Source organism: Thermobia domestica, chromosome 13 (genome assembly GCF_964235325.1).
Source record: "Thermobia domestica chromosome 13, izTheDome1.hap1.1, whole genome shotgun sequence".
Classification (NCBI taxonomy): Eukaryota; Metazoa; Arthropoda; class Insecta; order Zygentoma; family Lepismatidae; genus Thermobia; species Thermobia domestica.
Window position 1 is genome coordinate 212,184,234 of NC_137466.1, and position 22,227 is coordinate 212,206,460.

Genomic DNA, 22,227 nt, shown 5'->3' on the forward strand with positions numbered 1-22,227 from the left:
ATAGCTTGTTTAGCTTATAGTAGTATATACTTTCTACTTAAATCCGGCACTGAGAGGGATCCTACTAACTTCAAGGTGAAATTAAGGAAAAATCAGGGTATGAATTTTGTACATAAATTTTAAAAACGAGACGTTTTTCTCTACAGGAAAGACGAACCGAGAAAGAATTTTTCCAGAATCGAGACGAGACAAGACAAAACTATAAAAAACTTATTTCTCATCTCGCCTCGTTTTGTGGGTAACACTGCTATTCAACGTGAATTAATAGTATTTTGCAGTTCTACTTTTTAAACACCCTGTGTTTGAAAATGCCCCTCGGGAGGGGTATCTGTTGAAATCACTGAAAGATTAAAGTTTTGCATTAAAATGATCAATAATAACGTTTATGAGTAGTTTAGTAATGTTATGACATCCATAAACTAAAAGACGTGTTTGGTTTATAATTGATTCACTTGAAATTTCGATAGATAATGTTCTTTCCATAAAATAATCTTAAGAAGCAAAACACAATAATGGCAAAGGTTAACTAGATTTTCATTTGCCTTTTTGGTCTATCTTCGTTTCTTCTTTTTATTTTCTTGAAGCATGACACGTAGAGAGGTGGGAAATACGTGTCTGCAGGGGAAGAAGACAAACACCTCAACCCGATCGAAACGTAACCTCTTGGCCAATCCCCTTCTGAGTCAAAAGGCCACGCCTCAAAGCTTTGCTCTCAGCTAATCACCGACAACCTCAGTGGGACACGTCACACGCCGGCCACTCTACCTTTCACCAACAGAGGTCGCTCAGGCGACTAAAGAGAACCCTATCGGCACATTAGCTAAGCTGCTCTGCGGTCCGAGGGCTCGCGTGGCTAAACCGTGGCTTCGACACACGCAGGCGATTGGCTACAGGCGCTGATGACGTAGTGTCACGCGTCCTTGTTGTTAATTGAGCGAGTACGAGGGGGAGGGAGGGGCTGGTTGGTCGTGTATGTCGTGTGGCCAGGGCTTGTTGCCTTTTGCCACTTGTCACCAGGGCTACGTGAACAGGTCACTGGAGTCGGGAGATCAGGTCAAACTACTGTTTATTCACAGATTAAAATTGGCGGCGCGCACTCAAGCCAACAATTTGCCAAGTAAGTCAAATTACGTATTTTCGTTTGATAAATAATTACCTAGATATACATATTCTTTCATAATTATCCTTAATCAGCCAAACATCAATACTGATTATGATAAATAAACTTTTAACATGATGTTTAGGACAGCTTGAACCGTCAGTAATGACTGTCATTCATTTTAATACTTGACTCAAACATTTCGTTGAATATTCTCCCGAGTTTACATTTGTGTACTGAATAAAATAAAAACATAATAAGAATTAAATATAAATTTTGATCATGCCGACAATATTGACACTTTCTTTATCATGAAGTGGTCCAAAGGGTCGCCACTTACTTTCATAGCCTATTTTTACATTCCATTCCTTTATTAAAAACCAGCGTTCCTCAAACTGTGGTCTGCGGACAGACCACTCCTAAAAAGACAGGAGAAAATTAAGAGAATTCTTGAGTAGCGTATTGCATAGCCTACTATTTAAATCTATTACAATAACATATTATTGGTATCTTTCAATTATTAAGAAAAAACTAAATATGTATTTTGTTCTATTATTATAAAATTGTCTTCTATTATTCTAGTATTTTCTTCTATTACTCTATAATTATAAAATTAAGGGAATTTTAAGTATTAGGCCCCACTATTTTTTTTAATAGTGTAGGCCTACTAGCATTAACTTATGTAAAAAAAAATAAAATTAAAAAAGGCTTTCGAAGGAGACAAGAGTACCTTGGTCCGTGGATCATTCTGGATCTCTCTAACAAAAGTGGCCCCCACTTGAAAATGTTTGAGAAACGCTGATTTAAACTATCTGTTGCCAGGGCTGTATTTAACACTTTTGCTGGTCTGGTTTATTAGAGACTGCTACCCCCTCAATATCAATCTTTGCCGTCAAATATCTGAGGTAAAAACTTCCTAGAAAAATTTGACCCCTCCAGCTGGGTCCTTGTATAAATACGGCGCTGTCTCTTGCTATCTTATGTAACAAGATTTATTGGTCTTCAAGCCTTCAAGCTTATTACCATCATAAAATATAAAGTTTTGCAAAATCCTAGAGGCACCGTTTCTCTATCTCTCTCTTTTAACATCATCTGGGCCAGATTTTGAAGTGAAAGAATTATCAAGTCGAAATTCGGGTGTCTTCAGTCGCGTACGAATTTTTAAAATAAAATTCAAAATTTTGGAAGTTATGCTGATCCTAAGGGCGCTGTTCTGCCTATATAGATAGTATAGATAATGGAGAGATGAAACAATTTTACCTATTTTTTTTTCTGACTGTCTCTAATATTGTAGAGATTTGGGGGTAGCAGGGTAGTTCGGTAGTAGAATGCTCACCTCGCGAGCAAGCAGTTCCTGTTTGTACGTTAGTTTATGATGGCTGGGCAACATCGTCTCTATGAATTTTCTCAAAATTTCCTCGTTTCCTCCTACACTCTCATTCCACAAATTATGTCATCATTTACTTTCAATAATTGGTAGGCTAATTTAGAGTTTTAGGTCCCGTTCAGCACCGAGGCTATGTGAGGAATGAAACCCCCCAACAGCTTAAGCTGGGATTCCAACCACATGATCTACTGGGAATCGAACCTGGGTTTTCCGTGTCGAAGGCTAGTACAATAACCATGTAGACAGCAAGAAATTCTCCCTCAATAATTATCTGCTTCCCATGGCCTGCAGGAGACAATCGAGGGACGTAAAACTGAAATATTTCTGAAAGGGGAAACTTAGATTATCTGTAAAGAATTGAATTTGAATTTGATTTTCAGCTTAGCGTTTCCTTCAGCAGCGAGGCTATATGAGATATGGACCTACAGCTTAACGTAGCACATGAACTCCCACCGGGAACCGACCCCAGGTCTCCCATTTAGACTAAAGAAAATATAGTCGTAGCCAAATATGCATGCACTATCTTCTGTACCCTCTATATTGTAGCAACTGACTTTGAATATCTCCTATGTTTAACTACTCTCGCGTCTGCAATGCCACAGACGGCCAGGAAGGAGGGGCGTCATTTCAGTCTTCGTTGAAGGGGGCAAGAGCACCACTGACATTAGACTTTCACGTTTTGTACTAGTATAGAAATATTAGTAGACAATCGATTAAAATATATCTATTCCTCAAACTCTTGGGAGGGGGCAAATTCCCCTTCCTTCCCCCTAAATGACGCCCCTGTCAGGAAGATACCTACATATGGTAATCTTTAAGTCACTCCATTGTAGCCTTGCTCACCAGATGATGATTGTCTCGTCGCGAGAACCGGGACGAGATGTAAATGTTTAAATTCGACACAAGATGAAAATTGTCATTATTTTGTCGAGACGAAACATGACACATAAGACCTATTTCTCGTCTCGTTTTTGAGATGAGAATGGAGCTGGAAAGAGACTCGTAGACAGCACTAGTACAGGAAAGTCTTTGATCTCAAATCCTGTTGTACTGTTACACGATTCATAGTACACACGGAAAAGAAAGTATTCTCTTCAGTTGCTAAATTTTCTTTTTCCCATTAACTCGGGAACAAATGAATTAATCTGGATCTTTTTGTCGTTATCTTTAGAATAGTTAAAGTTTGATAACTTGCCAAAATCGGTACTCTAATAGATTAATTTATTCTTGAGTTATTAGGAAAAGAAATTTTGTCAACTGAACAATACTTTCTTTCGTGACTGTACAAAAACTATAAATTGATAAAGTGATTGTAAAACTATAAATTGATAAAGTGATCACTAGATATAGTGTAAAAACTTCAACGCTATCAGTACTTCCATTGTTGTAAATTCAAGGAATGAGGTTCATATTAAAATAAATAATGATTAAACGATATTATTGATGTTTCTTTTAATATCTATTATTAGCCTACTATTTTAATATCACCCACAATTATTTTATTATTACCAATCATTAGATTATTTTTAAAATACTGGATCAATTATCATTATTTTAATATAAATCATTATTATTTTAACGTCAATCATTATTATTTCTCACAACCTATTCTTTTAGTACAACTCCAACGTAAATGAACAACGTTAGGATGTCAGGGCGTTTGTCAGCAATCTACTGTAATTTAATACGGGTACTTTCTATTGTAGACAAAATAGGAGGCAGTGATACATAGATAGCGATAAAGCATTAGACGTTCATAATATACAAATGTCCCATTTAAAACGGAGGATTTTAGTGGTAATTAGGGATGCGCACGAGACGAGTCGAGACAGGATTTTCCTGACAAAATTCGAGTCGAGACACGGCTCTTCCAATAGAAAAATATACATTTTTTTGAGTCGAGACATCACTTTTACAGCACATTTTCGAGACGAGACAGGCACAAATCTTGTCTCGTGCGCATCCCTAGTGGTAATAATAAGATCCTTGAGCCACATAAGGCCATGTAGACAAAATAAGGCCAAGTATTGATATTGGAGAAAGTACCGAAAGCAGTTGCCAAGTATATCTAGCACCATAGATATAAAAGATACCGTACCTCTGCTGATAAGTACGGCATATAAATTGTCATACCAGTATGGGTGGCGACACAGAAACACAGGGGCTGGGGAAGCCGTACTCCTGCAAATTTCAGGAGCACATGGTGTGGATAATTCCGTTCTTATTCTACATGCACATAAGTAAAGAAATAATAATTGGATGCTTGTTAAAGATTAGATGTTGCAGTTTTAGGACACTTAAAGGTAATTAAACATAGGCTATATTCAGTGGTGCCCCCCCCCTTTATGTCCATGACGCCCCCCCCCCGCAATTGTCTATCCATAGGTGTTCTTCCATGAATAAAAATCTTTTCGATTAATTTTTACACCCCCTCAAACATATTTATATAGATTTTTAACCCCCCCAAATATTTCAATGACGCAGTTTGCGTCATAGCCCCCCCTTGTGGGCACCCCTGCTATATTCCAACAGTACGTGCAAGGCAGAATAAAATGAAGCAAAGCGTAAGTACCCTAACGAAGCCATATGGAAATTGCCATGACTTTATCGTGAAATCTTGAATTGAAATCTTTCAGTTTAACGTACCTGATTAATGGAAGTGAATGATTATGGAATAAATTGGTGAAATGAGGATGTGGAAGGAAACAGGAATATCCCGAGAAAATCCACGAACACGATGTTACGGCCTCAAAATTACTTGGGAGGGAACGAATCAGGGACCCCACTCACCAGAGGTAACAGCTCTAGCATTGAGACACCATGCCCCCCCCCTCCTCGTGATCTTAGTGTGGACTGCGCCAAAATGAATGAGATAGCCCTCTACCATCTGGAAAATAACAATCCACTACTTAGAACTACAGCTACTGATTAATTCAGTTTTTAGGCATTTGAATCATTTTGGAATGAAAAAAAAAAAAAAAACATAAGATTTTTGGGAAATTCATCACGAGACAATAATTACGACAGTAACTTGTTCTATGTTCCGTCCCGCTAATGCATGTGATTGTTTACTTTGCGAGAAACCAAGAAAGCATCTTAGAATTTATGTAAAAATAAAATCCCGCTAACTGAGGGACAGAAACTAGACATTTCTAATCTAAATCTGAGCAGAATCGAAATTAAAATTGAGATTTAGAACAATTTGATCAAAGAGGGAAACGTCCATGAGCTCTTTCTGCCTATTTCTAAACAACAATTAGTGACCCCGCGTGGCGGTCCAGGGTTCGATTGGTGAAAGCGGTCCAGGGTTCGATTCCTAGTGGGGACACTCGGTCGAAAAGTGTAACAGCTTTTTCAGGCCAGTCATCTTGAGTGGGGTTCTTCCTGAGTTTCCCTCATTCACACCAGGTAAATGCCGAGATGGTACCTAACATACAAGTCCCTGCCGCTTCCTTTCTTTTCATCGGAAAGTGTGATCGCTGAGGGACATCATTCTTCATGTACGTACGTGACGAGCTAAATAGGCATAGATGCCGAAAGCCCAGAAATCTTAAAAAAAAAAAATGAAATCTTTGAGTTTTACGTCACATGGTTATGCCGGTTAGGCTAAAGGAGACGGTGATTACTTTTTTCTATGAGAAATGAATGAAATGGTGGAATGAAGAAAGTGGGAGGAAACGAGAGAACCCCGAGAAAATCCACGCACACGGTGTTTGTCCGCTACAAAGTTCACTTGGCGGGAGCAGCAAGAAATCTAAATCCTAATCCTAATCTAAAGAACAATCAAACGTCTTAAGTCATCATGATCAGTTGTGATTTCCTATTGCAATTTTCAAATTGAAGTCAGAGAAGGAGGGGATATTTCAATTCAAACAAATTTGAATAGTTCTTAAGTCTCAAGCAAATCAACTTCATGTTTCATGCTTAAAAAAAAAAAAAAAAAAAAGTCAAGTTATCCTGAATCAATGAATTGAAAACTGAATTTGAAAGCTTCGAAGAAAGAAAAGGAAAAGGCATATGTCATATTTTGCGAAAATCGGATAACTTGCGAAAAGTTAAATATGCTTTTCAAAATATGTGTGTGTGTGTGTGTGTGTGTGTGTGTGTGTGTGTGTGTGTGTGTGTGTGTGTGTGTGTGTTTGAGGCGAGGGAGGGGGGAGGTAGAGGGACAATTGTGACTAGTTTCAGCCCAAAGCAATGGAAGCAATTTCTGAAATCTCAAACAGAACACATCATATTTATCATCCAGAAAATCCGATAATTTTTATGAAACTTATCGCGGAACATATTATAGATATTTTATGATTGAATAAATTAATCTGTTATTTTGATGAGTTTCGATCCCAATAAATGAAATGAAATATTTGATTTTTATGTCCCACGATTATGTGTCTGGGCTAAACGAGACGGTGACGATGAGAAATGAATGAAAGTGGCGGAATGAAGAAAGTGGAAGAAAACGGGAGAACTCCAGGAAAACATATGCACATGGTGTTTGTCTACCACAGAGTCCACTTGGCGCGAACTGGGATCGAACCAGGGACCCTAAGCACCATCACTGAGCCACTACGACCCTTAAATCCCAATAAGTATGATCGTTAACCCATAAAATAACAGATGCCATAGTAAAATGCAGTAAAATAGTTTTTTTTAAAAAAAAAAGAAAAACGAAAACCAGGGTTGGCAAAAACCATGGTTTTTATTGAAAAAACATAAAAAACGGATTTTTTGGTTTAAACTTTTTTTTGTTTAAACCAGATTTTTTTGGTTTAAATAAATTGCTCTATATATTTATATTGCATATGGACAGAAAAAGTTTGTTTCGCCTTGATGTTATTATGCAACAATAGGGTTATGCTGGAAGGGTTCACATAAGCTTAAAACTGAATCCAAACCTTTTCTCGGCTTACATCTGAGAGAAATTGTCCTCCATTTGAACTCGAAGCCGGGACTAATTGTCTACAAATGCGATACATCTACCGACTCACTCACGAAGGACTCCTGGTAAAAATACGTTGTATTAATCTTTATAATACATACTTGTTAATATAATTGTCAAGAGTCATTTGAATAGGACAAAAAGATAAACAGTTGCACAAGTGATACCATTATACAGAATTACTTAATTATGGACAATTTCAAAATACTGCAGAGTATAGAAGAACTATTTAAGTGCAAGTTAGTTCACTACGACTTTTATTAGTCCAAGTTAAAGAAATACGACAACTTAATTTGATATCAGTAAAAGTGAATAAAGATAAGAATTATTTGAGTCCACTTTGGCTCTGACCCATTTATACATAAACAGATACCAAAGATACTTCTCATTTCAATAAATGTCTCTCGTGGGGTTTGTATGACCCCCCCCCCAAAAAGTACGGTAATTCGATGTATTTTATCAAGAGTAAACATTATTAAAAAACGAAACAAGATTTAGAATTTTCCTTTGATTGTAATTGCATAATAATAATAATAATAATAATAATAATAATAATAATAATAATAATAATAATAATAATAATAATAATAATAATAATAATAATAATAATAATAATAATAATAAACTATAAAAAATCACAAAAGAAACATTCATAAACTTACGGTATAAAACAAGAAAAAGAAACGAAAGTTGCTTTTGTAGAATAATCTCTTTGAGTAATGAATGGGAAATTTAGGTCTGAATATAATACGAATAATATACTGGAGTGAAACGTGATAACCCACAAATGTGTGTTCATCAAGATTTTACGAACACTTACACTTTTACGAACATTTTTCGTTTTTTGGTTTTTAAACCAGTTGGTTTGTTTGAAAAAAAAAAACTGGTTTAAGCCACCTTGGTTTAAACCAGCCAACCCTGACGAAAACTATCATAGAAATAGTTTTGTTATCAATTAATGTACAGTGCAATTTTTCCAAGTGAGGCTGGATTTTATCTCGTTATTCTTGTTATGTCGACGTGAAACAATAGACTTAAAGTCGAGAGAAAGCAGACACTAAGTTTCCTCGAAATCGGATGAACTGTACAAAAGTTACAGTGGAACAAATACGCAGATACACACAAATTCATGAAAAATCCAATATACCCCATTTTTTCAGCTCGCTTATACGCTCGCTTCGATTTATGAATTTCATACAATGCGGAAATTGTCAACACATATTAGAAAGACAAAACTCATGGTGATTGGAATCAGTGGCGTAGGGAAGAGGGGGCAGAGGGGCCGCCCCCCAAAGAGGTCCGACAATGTACTTTGGCGTTTGTAATTTTTTATATATTTTTATGTTTATATATTTCTTTGTTTGTAATGTTTCTATATGTACCTATAACAGCACTTGCTCCCCCCCAAACACACATCCTGGCTACGCTACTGATTGGAATGAAGCGGTTGGTGCTAAATATAGAAGTAATAGCGTTAGGGATACAACAAGACTAATTTTCGATACCTAGGTAATATTATTAGTGATGATATGAAGTGTGAACGTGAAATAAAAGCAAGGATAGGAATGGCGAAAGAAGTCTTGAGGAGAAAGAAGACACTATTTTGTGCAACCTTGAATAAAGAGTTGAGAAAAAGAACCATAAAATGTTTCGTGTGAAGTATTATACTTGTATGGGGCAGAAACATGGACATTACTCAAAAATGATTTAAGAGGCCTTATCACTGCGAAATTGAAATACCGCTAATTTTACAGTAATTATGTGATATTTTCAAATAGATAAAAGATAATCGAAAAGTGCAACAAGACCTCCCTAGACAATATTATTTTGGGTGAGATACCGTTATCACGACTCATTTATCTGTTTTCGATTTCCAGCCACTTAGAAAATCGGCATTTATTTTCGCGTTTCTAAATAACAGCAAACGAAAAGCTACTAGGTGACTCGTGATAACAGTAACTCACGCAAAATAACATCGTCTAGGGAGGTCTTGATCCACTTTTCGATTATCTTTTGAAGATATCACATACTTACTGTAAAATTAGCGTATTTTAATTTCGCAGTGATAGAGACTCTTAAATCGCTGGAAGCTTTCGAAATGTGGATATGGAGAAGTCTGGGGTGAATTAGCTGGGTCGAGCGAAAAGCAAATTAGGTGGTGTTGGAAATACAGAAACCATTTCCAAGCCTACCATGAAAATTTAAGGGGGCCAGCAAAAATTTAGGAAGGGGCCGGCCCCCTGGATCCCTCTGGATACGGGCCTGACCACCACCCATTAAAGTGAAAATGATATGGAATTATACCCTAAAACTCTTGATTATGACACCAGCAAGACAACAGAACGGTAATATGGATAATGAGATAATGCCAAAAATATTAATAATCTTTCAAACTTTAATTTCTTTTGAGATATTGTCCGAAGATCAGATGATAGATCATATTGAACTGAATAAAGTGACGTAATTGAAGACAGGGGTATCCATAGGGAGTGCACCTGGTTTGGACACCCCTCCCAAAAAACTTCTTAACTCAGCATACATTTCTACACTTCCACAATAAAACTATATATACTTGTTTAACAGGGAAATGATTGATGTAACATAAAAAAAAAATATCTTACACTTCATCTGTGCTCCTTATCTTATATATATATAACAATCTATTTCTATAATTTTTTTCTGAAAATAAGTGACCTGCAGTGACTCAATGGTAGAGCGTTCACCTCTGGTGTATGGGGTCTTTAGTTCGATCCCAGCTCGCGCCAAGTGAGCTTTGTGGTGCACAATCACTGTGTGTGTGGGTTTTCTCGGAGTTCTCCCGTTTCCTCCCACTTTTTTCGTTCCACTATTTCATTCATTTATTATCATCATCGTCTCCTTTAGCGTAGCCGGCATAATCGTAGGACGTAAAACTTAAAGATTTCATTTCATTTCATTTTCTAAAAAATATAGGTGCAAGTATTTTACAATTACTTGTCGTCTTTTCGGGTGTAGAATATTACCTCTTCAATACTAGATAAATGTAGTCGCTAGTGATGAGCGCAAGAGTCTTGGTCTTGCAGTTTGTGTAAGACCACGACCAAGACCAGGAATCCCGATGCAAGACCAAGGCCAAGACCAGGAATCCGATGCAAGACCAAGACCAAGACCAGGAATCCCGATGCAAGACCAAGACCAAGACCAGGAATCCCGATGCAAGACCAAGGCCAAGACCAGGAATTCCGATGTAAGACCAAGGCCAAGACCAGGAATCCCGATGCAAGACCAAGACCAAGACCAGGAATCCCGTTGCAAGACCAAGACCAAGACCAGGAATCCCGATGCAAGACCAAGACCAAGACCAGGAATCCCAATGCAAGACCAAGACCAAGACCAGGAATCCGATGCAAGACCAAGACCAAGACCAGGAATCCCGATGCAAGACCAAGACCAAGACCAGGAATCCGATGCAAGACCAAGACCAAGACCAGGAATCCCGATGCAAGACCAAGACCAAGACCAGGAATCCGATGCAAGACCAAGACCAAGACCAGGAATCCCGATGCAAGACCAAGACCAAGACCAGGAATCCCGATGCAAGACCAAGACCAAGACCAGGAATCCCGTTGCAAGACCAAGACCAAGACCAAGAATCCCAATGCAAGACCAAGACCAAGACCAGGAATCCGATTCAAGACCAAGACCAAGACCAGGAATCCCGTTGCAAGACCAAGACTAAAACCAAGGGTGCAAGACCAAGACCAAGACCAAGACCATACCTGCAAGACCAAGACTCTTGCGTAACAGTCTTGCACAAGTACCGGCACTACTTGAATTTTTATAGAATGTAAAAAGGAAGGGGAAATATCATTACATCTTTCACTTGAACTTCTTGGCTTTAGTAAAAATGCCGCTGGAGTGAATGTGTTCCCAATAGTTTATGCAATCCGTGTGATTCGATCTGCCCCTGTAGCATATAGCTACAGATGTCGTTTCCTGAATCGGTTCGCGTATTCTGTAGTTATTGCTCGTTTTCAAGTCACTCACAAGTGTCATCTTGCTCCATGTGAGCTTTTTTGGTGGACAAACACCGTGTGCGTGGATTTTTCTCGGGTTTTTTCCGTTTCCTTCAACTTTCTTCATTCCACTATTTCATTCATTTCTCATCACCACCGTCTCCCTTAGCCTCGATGCATAATCGAGAGACGTTAAATTAAATATTTCATTTCATTTCAAAACATTATAGTGGTGTTCTTCTTCCAATACTAAAAAGAAATGTAGTATTAAACATCGGTAATCCAGTACACCATAGATTCCGACTACATTAGCAGGCACGTAGCTAAGGGGTCCGCCCCCCCCCCCTTCGATACCAGAAATTCAAAAAATAAGGAAGGATGAGAAAATGAAATGAGAAAAAGAAGGATCGCGTTAAAAATTTTAAAAAAATCAGGAAGCTTTTGGTTACTCTTTCTTATGAGGAAATTTGTATTACTTGAAATACATGGTGGCGAGGTGATCGAGGTATCCTGGAAGAGTCAGGGAATTTGAAATTTCTAGAAAAGTTACGGAATTCTCAGAATTTCTAGAAGAGTTACGGAATTCTCAGAATTTCTGCTACTAGTCAGAGGGATTTCAAGGGAGATTTCAAGCTTCCGAAAGTATAGTACCGTTGTGTAACAACGTGGACATTTTTTATCATAAATTTTCGTCATCGCATTCTTGCAGTATCAAACATGTTATTTCAAAAACAATTTTCTACTGCTCCTTTAACCTGTCATTTGAAACAGACAGTAGTTGACGGAATGATAAAAACAAAAATTTATGTGGAAAGAAAGTTCTGTTAACATTTGATTCAACAGAGAAAGGAACGCAGATATTGTAAAATATTTTACAAGACATTATTGAGATGTACTTTTTATAATAGTGAATATGTACTTTTTATAATAGTTGGGGTCATAATGAAAGGAAAATTGTTATATTTGAATGAACAGAGGAAGGATGTAAATATTGTAAAATCTTTTTCAGTACTTTTTTTTATTATTATTTTACTCAAGATTTCTCATAGTTCGTTATTAAAATACTTACCAACATATCCTCATTTTATTGTCCTAACAAACCCATATATGTTGATAGTAAAGTAGTTTAGATTGATCGAGATCCTGGGCATTCAGAATTTCATGTCACGCCCCCCCCCCCTCTTCTGTTACGAAATCCTGGCTGAACGAATCAATGTAATAGTTTAGAATGATCGAGCCCCTGTTGTGATGACCACAGTATTTCATGTCATGGACAGCCCCACCCTCTTCACGAAATCCTGGCCACGTGCCTGACATGGGTATGGCCTTGGCTCCGAGGCTCAAGCATCCGTTGAAAATTCTTAATATGTACTCTTAAAATTAATATCGAAATAACATTTTCATGACATTGACAAAAACTTAGTGCATGTGATCGCAAATTTGATTTCATTGGCGGATGCTTATACGTTGAGTAATTGTTTATCAATATAACTTTTAGCCTCCTTGTGTATACGGTACATCGTTTATTGAACGATATAACATTATACAACAATAAATAATCAATATTCACAAGTGAGAGTGATTTTGCAGTTATTTCAAAAAACTTGGAGTTTGATGCCGTTATTTTGTATTTCTAATATAGGTCAAAAATAAAATATTTATGTCAATTTGCACAAAAGACATAGACAGTTGAACCCTTTTCAATTTTCACTCAAATTATTCTTAAATATCAAGAGTTTTGATTATAATCAGTATTATTTTAATTTTTATCTCTCTTTTTTGGCCAATATTGCCAAACGTATAATCACCATAATCATTATAGGTTTTCTGTAGGGATGCATGCGAGACGAGACGAGACGAGAAATGAAAAAGTCTCGTCTCGTCTCGCAGCCTTAAATGTTGGTCTCGTCTCGCGTCTCGTCTCGTCTCGCAAATGTGAAGTCTCGTCTCGCGTCTCGCATAAAATTTTGAGTCTCATCTCGCGTCTCGCACGAGACTTTCTCACATGGTCTCGCAGTCTCGCATATATTCTGGGTCAAAATTTTGCAATGTGTTATTCTATGGCTGTTAATGAATGATGATGTGATATTCTGTCCGAAGGCAGGTATTTGACCTAAAAGTCCCTTGGCAAGGTGAATCCATGGTGGTTTGCCATTGCTTTCCATGGAATGAATGTTCATAATATCCTAAGGAGACTAAATCTAGAGTTCAACATGGTATCCGAACTTGTGTCCTCTCCGCTCCAAATTAAAAGAAAAGTTGTGCTGGAATTTGATTGCTGGACCATTAATTTTCGTCAAATTAATAGCATAATTTACAGCAAAACCAGCATAAATTGTTGCTGGATCCAACATTGTTTTCCAGCTTAGAGATCTCCAGCAATATTTGGCTCTTCTAAAATATCGTCGCCACTATCAACATTTACACGTTTTGGTCGTTTTTATACCACCAAAAGCGCTTGTAGACAACAAAAGAACTCCTCACAACACAATACGACCCAATTTTTTCGGTTCGTTCGCGCTTGTAGCAATGTTGCATTATCGCATTTTACCAACTTTCGCTTTCAACTTATATACTGTTGCTAGATCTAGAAAATAAAATTACTGACAGATATAGGGCCATTCCTACCATCTTCCACCAAACCTATAGGGCCATCCTACCAAACCAGTGTTTGAATTAAACTTCCGAACTAGAGAGGGATGTTTTTAATAAATATATAGAAAGAAAATACTGATTCCATGTAAAAATATCATGTTATTTCTGCGAGCCGGGCCGGGGATAAACTTTGACGAGAGGGGATTTCCCCGCCATCCCCCAACATTAATCGCTAGTAGTAATGTGAAAAAGACAGAAACAACAGAAATATCACATTTGGCAGCAATAGGGAGTCTTTTTCGCTTTTTAGACTAAAAACAGAAGTTCATGTATTCGTGCGCGCCCACGTGTATGTGTTTGTGTCGCAAAATAAAGTCCTAAATCGATGCTATAATAAATTTCCAATTTACAAAACTTTTCTTTTTTTAGAAACTAAAGAAGGCTTTAATTCTGAAAATCAACCTTGAATAATAATAAATCTCATAAAATGTGTATTGCCCCAATCACTTTTTTGTTCCTGGAGGCATTAACGCTCAACTTAGAAAACTCAATAAATGTAAAATCACTAAATATACAATTAACTGTAATTCATACATGTTGCGAGACTGCGAGAAGTCTCGCGAGACTGAACCGAGTCTTGTCTCGCGTCTCGTCTCGCATCTCGCATAAAATTTTCACTCTCGTCTCGTGTCTCGTCTCGCAAATGCGAGACGAGACGAGACTTCTCGCGTCTCGCGTGCATCCCTAGTTTTCTGCCATTATTGGCGAGTCACTTGTTGCAACTGAGAAGCTTCGATGTGCGGTTGTTTTCAACTAGTCTCTTTGTGTTGACATAGCAATTTTCTGTTTTAATACCTTCCTTCAACTAGTCTCCTTCGCCCTCTCCCTCTCCCTCTCTTTCCTTCCACCACACCCTCTAGCACGTCCCTCAATAATACAGTCCCTCTTCAGCCAATGTCCCAACCAGTTTTTCTTCCTCCTCTTAATTACATCTAAAAATTCTTCTTTTCTCCCCTTCTGTTAATATTTCTAACACCTTGTCATTCATTTTCCGTTCAATCCAGCTAATTCTCTACTTTTTTCTCCATGCCCCGTTTTTGCCTAAGATCCATATTTCTGCCTCATAGAGTACATATTGGAATCAATAAAACAAAATCTCAATATTTAATTGGAAGTTTGTTCAATGCAAAGGTTAGCTTATCGTGGTTGAAAAGAAAAAAGATCTGATGCCTTTAGAATGTAAAAATAATTTTGCAATTCATGGTATTTCAGTAATCTATGCCTCTTGATTTTCTTTCATGCGTCTCAGGGGTAGCCTCCCTGTTTGGGAACCAGTGGAATATTGGATCTATTAAAAATATAACAAGATTACGAAACGTTGTGACTTATCTTACAAGTAGTGAAGTGTGGGCACCCATTAAAAAGTAAAGGTGATCACCTATGTTGACACTGTCATCATACTTACACGAAGGTAAACTATATTACATTTAGAAACATACATTGTATTTCCGTTGCTATTGGTGCATTGTAGAATTTATTATTCCTCATATCCAGAGTAAAATTTACTTACGAAAAGCCTAAGATTTCTTAAAAGCAAGACTTGTAAGACTCTTGCAAGCAAGACCAAGACCAAGACCAAGACCAAGACTGGGTGTGCAAGACCAAGATCAAGACCACCCAGATCTTGGTCTTGGTCTTCGTCTTGCATTTGCTCATCACAAGTTTATGCGCAAATGAAGTATTTTCGTGCACAATTAAACCCATTAGAGGCGAAAACCCTCGATCTCAACCGTTCCGGAGATATATAGGAATAAGGGGAAGGCTGGTGCTCCGATATTTTGCTGTTTTGAATATGTAACAATAGTAGACAGACTTTTAAAATGAAGAATTCCTTCATCTACGAAACTTTACTAATACGTTGCATTAGACATGAGCGTTGCAAAACCGAAGAGTCCATAAAAATTCTTGGGGAAGAATGTTGTGGAGGGGAAGGCGGAACAGCGGAGTTTAATTGTTGCCTGAAATAGGCGTGTAAGGTGCCTATGTATAGGCTTCTTGGTACGTTGAATCGAATAAAAGCATTATCAGTCAAATAGGATGAAAAATTTCCAAAATGGTGGACGTTTGCAACAATATGTGTTTGTGTTTCATATTATTTGATTTGTTCTTCTATAGCGCTTTGGCACTATTTTTCTTCACATACAGTAATAACGTAATTAATATATTTTCATATAACTTTTTCTTATTTTGTACATACTCACAACATGATATATTAGCAAGTAATATCATACAATTTTGTTTTTCGCATCAATGGCGTTATTCCTCATAGGCCCTTCTTTTACCGGCCCCGGGTAAAAACTAAGCCACTCACCTCAACATTCAACAGCATTTTCATTCGCTCTGGTGCATCTTTCTTAACGTTTAAATGAAATTTTCAAAGATATTCACTCTAACATAGCCGAAAATCTACAAAATTTCAGAGCACCAGCTTTCCTTTTACCCCTCTATATCTCCGGAACGGTTGAGATCGAGAGTTTTTCCCTCTAATGTAATTCATTGTTCACAAAAACACTTCGATTCCACATAAACTCGTCCACAATTTCATGTCACACTTGAGTCGGTTTCCTCGTAAGTAGCAAAAGAACATAGGAAATACATAATTTTAAACAAATGTATGATATATTAGAATTTCACTGATCTATGGCATGACGCTATAGAGTTAAAATACATAAAACTTTTTAAGTTCACAGCATAATGGAGAAAAGACTAAAAAAATAAAAACCCCTACCAAAATATCTTAGTAATGCCAATGGCGTTCTCCCCTCTGAATGAAGATATGGTACTTCAAAAATTCGCTACGAGCCACGGTCATTGCACCTGGGGCATGATTTGTTAGACTATAACGAATATAGATAAATTGCTTCCTACTTTTTCTTTGTTTCACTGTCCATATCCTTATCATCATCATTATCATAGCTATTATGCCATTATTGGCAGGTCACTTGCCGCAACTGAGAAACTTTCATGCTCCATGGTCCTCCGCTAACCTCTTCGTCCTCACATACGTTTTTTTCTGTTATGATACCGTCCATTAATTATAGCCTGCTTTGTCCCCTCCCTCTCTTTCCTGCCACCATATCATCTGGCACGTTCCTCATGATGCAGTTCCTTCTTAGCCAATGTCCCGACTATTTTCTCTTCTTCTTCTTAACAATATCTAAAACTGTTCTTTTCTGTTTGCTATTTCTAACACCCTCTCATTCGTTCTCCACTCGACCCAGCTAATTCTCTCCATTCTTCTCCATACCCGCATATCCTTATAGGAAGTTAAAATTCTTTAACACATCTCGTTCCATGCCTGTGCACGACTGTCGCGGTTTTTGAGGGATCCCGTAAATATGGTCTTAATTCATTGTCCGTAATAATTCTTTCTGGGTCAGTCTTCAGTTTGTTCTTGCTACTATGCATCTTACTCTCTAAATTTAAAAAGAAGCGGCTGCTACGTGAGACTGTATGAGCAAGGGCGCCAATCCTGGGGGGCCGGAGGGCCTCCCCAAAGCTCATGTGGGGCCCCTATTGTATTTATGAATATACAATATTTGGCATAATTTGAATGCAATTTATCTTAAAATCCTTCCACATATGTATACCTTCCGCATCTGAATGCCCCCCCCCCCTTCAAATTTACAGAGAAATCGGCGCCCCTGTGTATGAGTACCCATTTGCTCAATGACACTGCCTTTCGTACGGTGTAGCGAGATAGAGACTCGCAGGTGCTCCTACACGCGCGTATGCCTTTGAGAAACTGTGTAAGCTCTCGTAAGAGCCAATGTAACAATCTTGTCATCTGTAGCGCGGAGCTCCAGACGACTATGTAACGGACCTTAGGATTTTGTAAAGGAGATTCAGCAAGGTATCAACTTTGGAGAAAATGATATAGAGATGTTTTTAAAAAGGTCATTTCAGTTGGTCTAACGATTTTCAGAAATAGGGTTTAACTACGGTGAGAGAAATACACTTAAATAGGTCTCGACTTTTGGAGCTGTCATTTAGGAGCAATTGTCGGAGTTCGGAACTGCACTGAATTTGAACTTGTATCAGCAAATTTCTTGAGTGTTCAGTCAGAGTCAATCATGATTAATTCACTGCTGAATGAAGGTCGCTTCAATTCTTCTCCACAATCATCTATCTTGAATAATTCTTTTCCCTTGAGCGCTTCTTGATTTCGTTGCATCAACTTGCACAAGAAAGAATTCTGGATCCTTTCAGGTATCCAGGTATCTAGTCAGGATTTTTTTTCCACCGACCTTAATTTTTTCTTGCAATATGTTCGACTCACTGACACTTCAGTCGTTCAATTTCAACGATAATAGTTGGCAGTCCTGTCATATTTATATGATTAATGTGCTTTTTTGCCTATCTTTGCGAGTCAATCCTAACTTACATCTCGATGTACTTGTGCTAAAGACGATAAATATTTGATTTTGTTCATGTCCACATCTCCGATCAATATGCCGAAACGGGCAGAATACATTCTTTGAAAAAAATTGCGCTTTGAACACAGTAATTTACTTTTCAATTGAACCACTGATTAGAAAAAAGGAATAAGTACAACCTTTTACGATTTTAAATTGAGATAGTAGATGTGTTACTTTAAGATATGTATTGTTGTATGTATTTTTTATGAATACCCCCCAAATTTACAGAGAAATCGGCGCCGTTGACTGTCGTAACCACAATACAACACGTGATATCAGTGTATTTACGGGATAGATTAAATTTTCTTGCTAGTTAACATGGAACATTGAAAGATTTTACAAGTGATTTTAAAATTTCTATTTTATTCATTATAAACATATGGTGAATTAATATTTTATTTATAGTTACAAATGGTTACTTTATTAGTTGAAGCAAAAAACAAAACAAGCATTGACTCGAAGGGGAATCGAACCCGGGACCCTTCGCATATGAGTTGTACACTTTACTCACTCTGCCACCCCATCACTTCATATAAATTTGCACATCGAATAGTATATATAGCGAGTAGAAAACTTTTGAAGACGGTTTTTCTCCGTTATTTTTGCCCATTGCGCTCTCCCAGTTTGTAATATTAACTCTTTAAATGTGCACTACCTCCTCGCAAAAAATGGCCCCGAAGTTCACTTACCAAAGTCTGCTTTCTCCTTGTTAGTATTTGTTGGTTGTTTTGCTACAAGTTATCAATTATACACTTTTTGAAACAAATACAAATAACGCCTCGCGATGTTTTTTTTTTTTTTTTCATTTTTGAAAACTTAGGTCTGATGCACTTATTCCCTTGTTCCAATCAGTGATTCAGTTTAAAGATGTTTCTTCTGAACAGAGGAGGATCTAGAAGGTAAAAACTGGGGAGGAAAGCAGCCAGAACCCAGACTAAGATAGGTATATCATTAGTTTACTATAAACTTAAAAAATATGTAAATAATAGCTTAAATAATTTTTCAGTCAGAAAACTGGAAGGGTCTAGGGCTCCGGTGCTAGATCCGCCACTGCTTCTGAATGCACTCGGCAGTCTAGCTTAAGAGGCCTCATCCCGGCGAAATTAAAAATCCGCTAATTTTACAGTAATTATGTGATATCTTCAAATAGATAAAAGATAATCGAAATGTGGAACAAGAGCGCCCCAGACAATATCATTTTACATGAGATACTGTTATTATACGACTCACTTATCTGCTTTCGATTTCGAGCCATTTTGAAAATCGGCATTTATTTTCGCGTTACTAAACGGTTGAAAACGGAAAGCCTCTAGTTGACTTGTGATAACGGTACCTCACGCAAAATAATATTGTCTAGGGCGCTCTTGTTCCACATTTCAATTATCTTTTATCTATTTGAAGATATCACATAATTACTGTAAAATTAACGGTATTTCAATTTCGCTGGGATGAGGCCTTTTAATGCATCTGCTAATTTCTTCTTTAATATTATTATCCATGAAGATCTTTTGTCTTAGGTAGACGTAGATATTCTGTGTTTTCAATTTGAATGCTTCATTTATTATTATTCTTATATCATTATTATTATTATTATTATTATTATTATTATTATTATTATTATTATTATTATTATTATTATTATTATTATCATTATTATTATTATTATTATCATTATTATTATTATTATTATATTTTGTGTCGTCAACTATTTGACGAAATATCTCAAAATCTCACATTTTCTGACATAAGGAAAAAGAATACAATTCCTTAGAGGAGTAAAAGTTAAATATGAAATAATTGATCCATAATTCCATATAATTATTATCTGGAATAGGTGACGACTTATTACACATTCAACTGTTTTCCTGTCTACGTAATTATTTTTTTCTTTCTTTATGTCTGAAAGGTGAGATTTTGGGATACGACCCTTCGTCAAACAGTTGACATCCGACTTACCTGCTCTATACATTAAGACCTTTTGCCATATCTCGCAGCTTTGTATTGCTGTTAGCGAAGGCGATACATCGTTCCTGCGCCTCGAAAATCGCTATATGATATTTTGGTCAAAAATAAGTTATATACTATCAGAAGCACTCACGACGGGGGTTTGCACCGGGTCCGCACCTCTCTTCCCAACTTCCTAATTCCACATACATTCTCGATAACACTACACTTGTTTAATAGTTAAAGGATTGATGTAGTATTTATTCTATAAACATTTGATCTTACACTTCATCTGTACTCTTTCTCTTATAAAAACAAACTTACTTCTATCATAAATTTCTTGGTGCACGTCTGTACACTACAATCTGAGCAGAAAGTATTACATCTTGCCTTCTTACGTATTATGTGAATTCCTGTATCCGCGTATTATGTGAATGGCGGCAGACTACTAAATATTTTTGAAGAACTAATATTTTTTCTTTTGCCCGTTTTTCGTAAGTGGAAAGAGGTAATAAAATGTGACTTACAACAATAATAGATAATGTTATTCTACGCCCGAAAATACGAATCGGAAGAATTTTCATTGTTGCCCTCCATAGAAATTACAGTGTGACCAAAATTTCAATTACTCAAAAATCTAGGTTAAGGCAGCGACTAGAAAAATGAACTCAACGGCAATTGATGACTTATTATGTTGTCTATGTTTCTTGTTTACTACTTTTTAAATAATATTTCTCTTTATTTTGTAATAACTTATTTAGTTTGTAGTAATTTATATACATGCAGTGGGTCGGTAGGTCAGAGTGGGTCATGGTGGATCGCCGTGGATCACGTCCTGCTGACCCACGACCCACTGACTCACTCCATCTCTGCTCAAACCACATTTTTCCCTTCTGGAAAGTTGCCATTTCTGCAAATAGCAGTTTCTCGAGACTCAGGGACGATATATCAAATTGTCATTAATAATTATAATTGAAACTCTGCTTAAGATGAATAAGACAATATTATAATACATTCTATTATTTAAGCTTTCCTGAAAAACGCCCTTTAAAAATAAAGGAAAATAAAAATAAATGAATGCATGACGCATGCAAATTGAGTGACCTAACCAAAGCCTGACCACCAATTATGCTGAACCGAATGTTGTGAGTGTATAACAGGTTGTTAATTACTGCCGTCAATATAGTTTTTCTGGTTTCTATGGTGTCCCCGCCGCGATGGACAAAACAGGTGGAAAAGTTGAAAGAGAGAGGAAAGAAAAAATAAAAGCATGTTTTATTATTTTTATCTTGTTACAGTCACGTAACACATTTAGTGTGGGAAAGTAAGGAGTGTGTCCGTAATTAGTGGACAAACATTGCATGTACTAGGTAGGGGAAGGGGAGGAGAGGGATGTAGAGTATAAACCATTATCAAAGGAGAAAGAATATCTCATACATATTTCATAATATTAAGACTCATATGTGGACCCTGTTACATGGGTAATGTACTCATAATTTCAAACATGGCAATTGTACGATTATCTATTACGTTTCCACATGTATAAACGCGCCCTCTGACTGTAGACCAGCGGATAACAAATTTGACAATCTGATAGTCGCATTTACTTGAATATTGTTTGAAAAACCATCTTTTTACGTCCCTTTAATTCCCCAATATTCAGCAAACGATACATTGTAGACAGATTGACTTGAAGAACTTAATTATATTTGTTTCGTGTCAGAAACTTTGGGGTAATGGGGTTTGAGAAGAATCACTGTTAGCCTACTATTTCTAATTTATCTTGAAAA

At 37.0% G+C, this 22,227-nt stretch overlaps 1 protein-coding gene across 2 annotated transcripts in view; it reads left to right on the forward strand.

Annotated features, from left to right (window-relative positions):
- The first annotated feature begins 944 nt into the window (after nucleotides 1-944).
- Nucleotides 945-22,227, forward strand: part of LOC145668998 (photoreceptor-specific nuclear receptor-like) — a 164,783-nt gene continuing 143,500 nt past the window's right edge. Inside the window, exon 1 of one of the 2 annotated variants that reach the window (XM_081737320.1) lies at nucleotides 945-1,117. In XM_081737320.1, the coding sequence (XP_081593446.1) occupies nucleotides 973-1,117 (145 nt within the window). In that variant the 5' untranslated portion in view covers nucleotides 945-972. The remainder of the gene's footprint in view (nucleotides 1,118-22,227) is intronic. The other variant, XM_081737322.1, reaches the window with a different exon arrangement.